The 9768-nt window shown below is 37.5% G+C and overlaps 3 protein-coding genes across 3 annotated transcripts; 2 read left to right on the plus strand and 1 right to left on the minus strand.

The window, feature by feature from the left end:
- Positions 1-700: 700 nt before the first annotated feature.
- On the minus strand, positions 701-2906 carry LOC105187586 (protein KBP homolog). The gene is made up of 2 exons (XM_011148493.3): positions 2735-2906; positions 701-2655 (listed from the first exon to the last, which is right to left on the minus strand). The coding sequence occupies exons 1-2, from the start codon at positions 2796-2798 to the stop codon at positions 1106-1108; spliced, it is 1614 nt and encodes a 537-aa protein (XP_011146795.1). The 5' UTR covers positions 2799-2906; the 3' UTR covers positions 701-1105.
- Positions 2907-2923: 17 nt separating this feature from the next.
- Positions 2924-5337, plus strand: LOC105187587 (Protein KBP-like protein). Its single transcript, XM_011148494.2, has 3 exons — positions 2924-2957; positions 3335-3453; positions 3529-5337. The coding sequence occupies exons 2-3, from the start codon at positions 3402-3404 to the stop codon at positions 5070-5072; spliced, it is 1596 nt and encodes a 531-aa protein (XP_011146796.1). The 5' UTR covers positions 2924-2957; positions 3335-3401; the 3' UTR covers positions 5073-5337.
- A 293-nt stretch (positions 5338-5630) lies between these two features.
- On the plus strand, positions 5631-9506 carry Ankle2 (ankyrin repeat and LEM domain-containing protein 2). The gene is made up of 10 exons (XM_011148499.3): positions 5631-6279; positions 6623-6945; positions 7044-7355; positions 7452-7613; positions 7762-7991; positions 8304-8460; positions 8578-8737; positions 8843-8954; positions 9020-9148; positions 9278-9506. Exons 1-10 carry the CDS (start codon positions 6162-6164, stop codon positions 9324-9326), a joined length of 1752 nt encoding a protein of 583 aa, XP_011146801.1. The 5' UTR covers positions 5631-6161; the 3' UTR covers positions 9327-9506.
- The last annotated feature ends 262 nt before the right edge of the window (positions 9507-9768 follow it).

The following is a 9768-nucleotide window of genomic DNA, read 5'->3' on the forward strand; positions in this document are numbered from 1 at the left end:
ATGCGTTCTTGACGCTTTATTTTATCTTTATCGCTCATTACGTAGCGAAGGAAAATAGAAGATGCTAAAAGCATCTTCTATTTTCCTTCGCTACGTAATGAGCGATAAAGATAAAATAAAGATAATTATCGGCATGAAAATGTCCAAAACGAACACAACCATAATAATAATCCGCAAACATAACAAAATAATACAATTCCGAAACACATAATTATACCGCGTGTGAAAAAAAAATGAAAACCAAAAAAATTACTGTTACCTCACGTGCAGACAAAAGTCGTTACAACAACAACCGTTGTTTTTCGTATTTGTATTGTTTCTACGTTATATAGCGATTATATAACGTATCCCGTGCTTGCCGATTAAATATCAATTTCGTAAAATTTAAACCAACTTGATCCTCTGTTCTGTTTCTTTGACGAATTTGATGAAGCTGACAACCGTCAACCATTACAACGTCGCGCCTTGCGCGACGTATGTCTCTTCAATGGAAAATTATGCTTTCGAATTATATTTCGTAGTTTAAGACAAATATCTACGTCGTGGATACTGACTCGTATATTACTTACTTCTCCTTCCACTTATTTTCCTACTTATGCTTTATCCACCGGCATTAACACAGAAATCGACCAAACAAGTGTAACAACACACTCATAATACACAGTAATAATACATACATTACTATCATACAATACAGTAATAATCATGTACAAAATGTTTATTCGCATTATGAAATTTTACACAGAAGTACAAGTTTCGAAATCGTATCATGTGTCCCTTAGTAAAACAGCATTGTACTTAGCTTTAATTAACACGATATTAAGCTGCGCGCGAATATGAGCATAGAATATAAGCATAAAATAAAAAGGAAAAAAAAGGAAAGAGAAAGAAAAAATCTGAAGAAAAAGAAGATGGCCAGTCTATTGGCACACGCACATACATATACATATACATATACATATAATAATAATATAATAATTTTCTTTTTTCAAAGGCAGCTTTTTACAGGCGTACGAGAGGACTACAGGCGACTACTGAAAGCTTTCTACTTATGTAATGTAACAACAGGGAGATTTATTGTGCATACTTTTGCCGTTCAGTTCGTTCACTTTATGTATATACCCAAATATAATTCGGAACTGTGGATATTGTACTTAACTAACTTATTAATTTCCGCTGTTAGTTCTTCGTTTATTTTGTCAAGTGATTCTAGGTCTTCAGTTTTGATATCCAACAAAGAGTAAGAAGCAAGCATCAATTGAAGCCAAACATGCTTGCGAACATTGGCGTCATCTGTATTGACTGTCTTCGAAATGTCATATAAAGTGTCTATTCGTTGTTTGTAAAGTTTCACCTGGTTGTCTTTCTTTTGCTCATAGCGTGCCAAGTATTTGTATGCTAGAAAAATGCCTCGAGTAATGTCCACGTACATGTTTGCGGTCTTTGTATTAGCTGCGAATTCTCTTGCCTCCTCAAGCCACCTTAGAACACGCCGAAAAATCGGTTTAGCGTCTTTGCAATCTGTAATGTAGGTGTCCCTGATCAGAGCAGTGATGTCTTGCAGTTCATTCTCCAAATCGGTAAATATCAACTTCGTTGACTCCATCGCCAAGTTGCCTGTTGCGACTTCGTTCCCTTCCTCGTGTAGAAATCGTTCTCCCGATAAGCACAACAGCTTGTTTCCGTATGTCGCCCACTTTATAGCAATATCGGCTACGGCCTTGTTATATGTGTTGCGTAGCTCAGCTTTCTGCGTCGGTAATTTGTTTTTGTCCATTTTCATAAGTTCTTCCTCGTAAAATTTCTTCGCGACGAAGGATGCGGCAGCGAGATGATGTCTAGCCTCGGTAAAGCGTCTGTTCTTTATAAACAGCAATGCCAGCTGCGAGGTGATTGTGACCCATTCGGGATATTTCATAAGTAACGGTACCGCTTTTAATATCTTGTTCAGTATTTTATGCGTGCACATTATCATTGTACAGTTATCTATCGGCAAATATTCGTCACAGTAATATTCATATAACATTAAAAATTGTAAAGTACGTGCGTACAGTATGTCTAAATCGTATTCATAATTTCGGTTGATTACAATGCCAGCGACGGCTAGAATGTAGACAGGATGAGGATAGTTGTCCTTTTTCTCAGTGTACATCCAGTAATATTCCAATGTCTTACGCGTTACTTGTTTCCATTCTTCGATTTCTTGCAGCTCTATGTAAACGTTGCGCGATACGCAAAGTGCTTGCAAAGTTGTCAGAACAGCTCTGCGATCTAGCTCTTTGCCCTTCAACAACTTCACGCATTGTCTGAGATACTCCTTAGCGATATATATTCTTTCCTTCCCGTTGGTAATATCAGTAGTACCAGCATAATATATATTAGCTAATGTTAAATAAATGTGCGCAAGAATTATACTATCGTCGAAATGTGCGTCCTGCGAATTGAACGTGTGATGAAACCTTTTCACTTGCATCTCCGTCTCTCTGAGCGTTTCGATGTGATCCGCGGAAAGTCGGTTGTCCTCCCTCGTAATGTTACGTTCCAAGTCGAATGTAAGCTTTAAAAGAGCACAATATTCCTTATTGATATATTTTATCGTTATACTCCTGGTAGTCCTGTCACTCTTGGTCGACTCTTCCGCTTCCGTAACGAACGCTAAACATATACATATACCGATACATTCAAAGATTATTCTGTGATCACTGTGTGTTTGTGTAAGTGCATTCCTCTTTACCATTAGCCGAGTCGAAGAGCTCGCAGTCCTGTACTTTCAGCGCTTTTGTACTTTCAGCGGACATCTTGCGGGTGGAAGAGCGCGCGCGTTAGCGACGTTCGATCGACATCGGTAGAAAGGATATCGTTCTGGTATGTATAACTCACCACACACTGTGTGTTGTAAACAGCGAGTTGTATATATGAGCAGCAACGTATCTGTGCCGCTCTGATTGGTGGGTTAGGTAAGTATCCAAAGTAAGTAAACCAATAATAATAATAATAATAATAATAGGGACTGAATAATCGCGATATATATTCTCTAGTATAATCCAGTATAACGCTATTGTATATACAATGCTTAGTAAATTGAAATATATGATTTACGAAGTGCGATTCTACTACACAATGTCACAATAATTAATTTCAACGATGCGAAGTTGTCGTTGTTTTACCATTCTGAGCTTCACAACGCGTTTCCTTAAGTAGATGAAAAATCGACGGTTGCCGAACCATCGGTGTATATTGTCGTGCACGAGTTGTTTTGCGCGCTACCGGATATCTATCATCACGTATTGTACCGTTCGCGCAGGCGAGAAACAACAATTTCTTTTTTTGCAAGTGACACACAGGAGAAGCTCTTCATTATTGTGATTTCGTCATTCGTCAAGTTGCTCCTTCCTAAAGAGATGTCTGGCGAAAGCACGAATGAACAAGAGTCCGCTACATCCGCCGAGCCAGGTAATGTAAAGAAAAGCGATTGATTAGTACGAATATATTTGAGAATAATCTTCCGACGCGTCGCGATTTGTTTAGAGTCCGTGGAGAAAACGGAGCTGCTGGAAGACACTGCCGAGGACACCGAGTGTACGACGATGCACGTGAGAGAGGAATTCGTTGAAATCTTAATGTCATCGAACACAGCTCGAGATTCTACAAAGGGAATCGAACCTACGAAGAAACAGACTAAAATGATCAAATCGATTGAGGGGAGGATGAATAAATTGTTTCAGGATAAGCTCAACTCGGAAGACGCGAAACCCGACGACGCTATAGCTCTCGCACAATCTTATTTACATATTTCTCAGGTGTACAGTGATGTTGTGTGGAAAGACACATTGTCCGAAGCCTATCTGTTACGATCTTTAGGATTATTAGAGGGAAGGGAGACGACTCGTAAGGCCATTCTGACGGCTATGAAAGTGTGCAACTGTTTAGGCCGCATTTACCTCGACTTAAGAAACCCTAAGAGATCCCTGTCATTTTATGAGAGAGCATTCCTGCTTTATTGGACTTACACAAACAGAAAGGACTCGTACCCCGCTCCTGTCGATATTCTATACGTGTTTGGCGTTGTCACGAAAGAGTTCCAAAGCGGTTATTCACTGGACCGACAATATATGTCAACTTTATCCAGCTTGATAAATCTGCATGCACAGATGGACGAGGGATTACACAAGCCGATTATTACAATATACGAACATATGTTATTGCAAAAGCAAGTGCGACTAATACCGTTGACTATAGACCGTATACAGTGGGCTCTAAAAGCGGCGGAATTAGCCGAATACCTTTCAACGCACAAACGATTTACAGAAGCTAGAAATCACTTGGGTATTGCATTTTACATGCTGAAAAAATTTTATCGGGACGAGTATGAGAAAATCGATGGAGTGAACTTCCCAGAGATGAAAGCTTCTTTGTACAAACAATATAATGACGCGGTTGTCCGTATTAATATATACATGGCGCAATATGGACTCATGCTTTTATCTTCGTCGAAGGAACGACTGCTACGATTTGGAAAGGAAGATAAACGATGCGAGACCAACTTTCTAACAACGGTCAAGCAAAAACTACCGGAGTCCTTAATGTTTACCAGCACAAACAATATCCAAGAAGAATTTAATACTTGGATTACAGATGAATATCTTGTGAATTACAACGACGCTAAAACCGTATTTTTGAATGTTCTGAGATGTTTTCATGAGGTATCGGCTTACGACAGTGTTATATCCAATCCAAACACGCGCGTACGGATCCTGCAAGAAATGTCCCAAGCATGCAGATATTTAGCATATTATGAGCAAAATGAAGATAAGCAGATTGCACTGCATTCATGGCGATTGGACATTTTGAAGAAAGCCACAAACATGTTGAGTACGTGCAACAAGCAAAACAAGCAAGACAAGTTTATTTGGCTCGAACTAGCAACTACTCATATAACTATATTGGATGCACATTTGGATAATTTATATATCGGACATCAGAAATTACAATCAAACCTCCCAGTAAATATTGCGAATCGTGTACGGCATGCTTTAACCTCTTTTCAATCATATTTAAATACAGATCGGTAATTTTGGACATTTCATGGACTGCAGACGAATAAATTGTATAATAGGAATATAATCATGTTCCACATATAGCTTGCGCACACGGTAAAGATGTGCACAAAATATTGTCAGTTATTGTAGCACTCGTATTCCTAAATCATGCAAATTTATTCATTCCCTTTATTGTGAGATATATATAAAGCACAACAAGTACGTACCACGTACACGTCACATAAGAGGCGTCATGTACACACATGCACACACATACACACACATATATATATATATATATAACTAAATAAATATATAACTATAATAAATGCTATAACGAAAAAGTGTGAATGTAAAAATTGTGATAAAGAAATCTTGGCATCCTGCTGTACTGCACAAGTCAGATTTATCTCAAGTCATACCTCCTGATCGTACACACATTTCTAGATGCTCGCCCTGACGGTTGTATCTCTAGATCGCGAATATGTGTTCTCGAAATTGCACGCGCGTATGTATGCATCATTGTTCTCAGAGGATATCCGATGTTCGCGATTATTATTTTCAACTGTGATTAATTGATTGATCGATTTGCCATTTCCGTTAAAACAGGTCGAAGTTATCGATTATTAAGTAAAAATGTTTGCATTTATCGGTCATCTTTGACGTAACGGTTGATTATCGGAATATTATCGTTCTGCAATCAAAAATATTTACCTATGCTCGGTAATACAGCATCTCTGTGTGCTCTGCAGCGAATTCGCGCTACTTCTTTCGCTGTTTCTATCAATGCGACACATATGTTTCTTCGTGAATTCGAGTAAAATTCAAAAATCGCACTGATTTTCTCTCGATAAGAAGAATCACTTTCAAAGCATCCTCGGCTCTCGTGAATCGTATCTTTTGAAGAAGCCGCGAAGTTTCTCATCGAGCTGTTATTTTGTTCATCGATACGTACAATGAGAGTGGACTGCATCTGTTGACACTTTGTTTTGTAACAAATGTCAAGTCTCTGTAACCGTGCGATTGTGAGAGATAACGCCGCAAATACAGTCTAACATTTCTGCATCTCACGTATTCATTGTTTATCCATTGAATAAAAATATCAATGCGAGAAAGATCGTGATGGACGAATGTGAAAGTGCGCAACCCGCGTGTGACACGCATTCTAACCTTACAAAAGAAGCGGTATTTCACGCCGTATATATACCGCAAGACAATAAAGATTCGGTGAATGTAGAAGGTAAAAGTTGCACAAAATGCAAATCTCTCTCTCTTTCTCTCTCTCTCTCTCTCTCTCTCTCTCTCTCTCTCTCTCTCCCCCCCCTCTCTCTCTCTCTCTTTCTCTCTATCTATCTTTCACGAGCACGAAACCGGATCGTGCAATTATGACTATATAAACAAGAAAGAGGTTTTCCTTCAAATATTAATATTAGATAAAGAAGTTTGATATTTGTGTAATTCAACTCGTACAACCATGTAATAATGTTGCGCAAAAAGTAAATTTACGTTGCTTAGCATTTTCCAGCTTCGATTATTAATGCTGTCATTAATAGCACATTTTTCTAAATATTTTTCTCTTGCAGAACATATTTATCAAGACCTGCCAGATGCTCTGGAAGTCATAAAGGAACACAAGAAAGCTCGTCTGAAAACTTTTAAAAATCGTTCCGATGCTGAGGTATATGCAAAAACTGGACACATACAGTCTTATAGTAGTCAATCTACATCAACAACCACTGTTGCTCCGACGCAAGAAATATGTAGTAATTTCAAGGCACCAAAACCACAAGAACTTGTGACTTTTCGAAAATTAATTGAGAGTGGAAATATAGAGAATGTAAGGAGTATTGTATGGGCAAATCCACGATATCTAATCAGTAATGGAGACACACCTGCAATCTTACAAGTAAATATACCCGCAATTATATTCCAATCTTTCAATAACACACACACACGCACAAATTTATATATATATAAAGAAAACTTTTATTTATCATATTTCAGTTAGGTTCTCGATATAATGCGATACATATAGCGGTAAAAGCCAACAAACCAGATATGTGTGAGTTTATATTAAAGACTGTTGGAAATCCCACATTTATACAGTTGCATTATGGAGACAATGAATGTAAGAGCTATCTAGATCCTGTGCAGATTATACTGGATTTATACTTAAATACTCCTGACAAAGGACTCAATGAGACACCTTTGCATTTTGCCGTCAAATATGGTTATAAGGATATCGTTCGTATCCTTGTGTCATACTCTCAATGCATTAAAACTTTACGGAATAAATATGAGCAACAACCCATAGATGTAAGAGTTTAGAAATTTATGTAAAATACAGTTCTTCTACAGTAAAAACAGTTCTTTGTGACAAGAAATATGTAACTCATGTATCGCATATTTTAGATAATATGTAGCAGAAAGTGTCAAGAAGACGAAAATCTAAAGCGAGAGATACGCTTGTTGCTGGAGGATCAGTTCTATGTACCTGTATTAAGAGCAGAAGACAACACGTGTCAACCCACTATCGGGGAACCGTTTTCTCCATCTAGTAATACATTTGTTCATGTATGTATGACAATATCAGTAAAATCGTCATTATCCATCAAATAATTAAACATCATTACAGACCTCACGGTGTTTCACGTGGTCATGCCATTAGTGCCATTAGTGTGCGTACATTTTTGGGTGCAAGATACATGTTTGTTATTTTCAGAGTTCGGATAAAGATCTGATTAGTCCACGTCTGGAAGTACGAGCGTTTGCTGGTCCAATGACCAAGTCGCAAGCGCTAGACTTTCGGAGGAAATGGAAAACACCACCACGTACTATCTCTATGTCCATGAAAAAAGAACAGGGTGACGCGTCCAATATTATGAATAGTCCAGTCGCTAATATTGCCCTGAGGTTACAAGATACAGAGAAAGGATTGGAGCGTGTCGGAAGGTAGGGATATGTTAAACTTAAATCGTGATACAGGTTGCCTCGTTTTTGCTCGACAGAAAATCTCTTGAAGCTATAGACCTCATCGATAATTTCATGGGTAATTCGAAGATAGGAAACCTTGCACAAAAAAGTATCGAGGCTTGAGTAATTTTCAAGTAATAATCAAAGTTGGCCATGTCATGGCGGCCAAAATTTGTAATCTAATTTTTTTCTTAATATAATATCCTTATGCTTTGTACATTTTTTTTTTTTTTAATTTATTTTCAGTATCAATTATATTTTCTTATTTCTCTTAAAACTTGTTTTATTCAGAGATCTCGCGAAAGAATATCAAGTGCCTTGGAAGGAATACTGGCCTTTCTTGAAGGATTTCGTCGACTTTCAAAATGACGAGGGATTGACAAAGCTCGAAAAATATTTGGAACAGAGATTCAAAGATTATAAGGACCAGTTGCTTTATTCAAAAATGGTATGAAGGCACGCTACCGATGAATCCCCGCATTTGCGCAACTTCTATCGGCAATATATTTAAAATTATATATTTAAAATTTTATTTTTATAAATACATTTCCATGATTGCGCACAGGTACATTTGGTTAATAATACGAATACAAATGAGCTGGCCAATTGTCAACGAATAACAAACAAAATGGATGTGTTGGACGTTAACGAGATACAAAATCTATGTGATAAATTACGTTCATGTTCATTAAATACTGATGAAGCTGAAGAGGACGAAGACGCAGGTGGTCTATTCGCGATTGTTTTTCCATACACTTTGTACTATTGTGTAACATCTCATATTATACATAATATTATATTATATTAACATCAACAATTTCATTTCATAGACGATTCTGAATTTTTTACACCACCGTCTACACCGGAATTTGTGCATAATGATTCGAACGATGATATGCAGAACGTCGAAGAAGAAGAAGATGCTATGATATTTATCGAAGGGTAATGATAACTTTATATAAAAATAGGAATTTATTTGATGGACACTGACGCTGATATTCTTTTAGATCTTCACCAACGAAACTGGACCACGCCGTTTATAACGCGTTGCCGTCTGAGATCAGCTCTCAGACGTATCCTTATATTTATCGTTGGCGACATAAGATGCAACTGGCTATGAAACATGATCCACACAGGTACACCTTTAGACCTTGCTTTGTATTTTTTTATCCACGCGTATATGTATCTGGATCGTATGGAAACAGCTTTATGAATTAATTTTTGCAATTGCGCGGTTAATTTTGTTTTCTTTTTCCAATCTGCAGGTTTAATAATATGAGATTGCTCAGTAGAAAATTATTCGCTGATATTTAAATATACAACAAACCAAGAGGGAATGGCACCGAGTTGGATGATAAACATTAGATCAGCGATTGGATATCTTTTGCTAAATTATTCGACCAAAAAGATCTATATAACAAGAGAAAGGATTTCTAGCAGATCCGGTTGAATACACGGCGCAAATAGATGTTGAAATAAAGGTTGTTGTATACACAATTATCCCAAGTACAAAGATATATATATATATAATGTGTAAGCGACGTCATGTCAGACATAGATCTTAAATAATACGTGATGCCGATACGTGATCCTCCTCTCAACCTCGGCATACTCCTGCCGATCAAAACGATATAATCTATATGCGCTGACACGCCTATAATTCGATCGCGCGTTCGAATTTTTATTCACGTTACTCTCGTACAACAGCCTTTATTTAACACGCACCACTTCATCCAATCGAATTTACTACTAATGT

The sequence above is a fragment of the Harpegnathos saltator genome, unplaced genomic scaffold, assembly GCF_003227715.2.
Source record: "Harpegnathos saltator strain DR-91 unplaced genomic scaffold, Hsal_v8.6 scaffold774, whole genome shotgun sequence".
Lineage (NCBI taxonomy): Eukaryota > Metazoa > Arthropoda > Insecta > Hymenoptera > Formicidae > Harpegnathos > Harpegnathos saltator.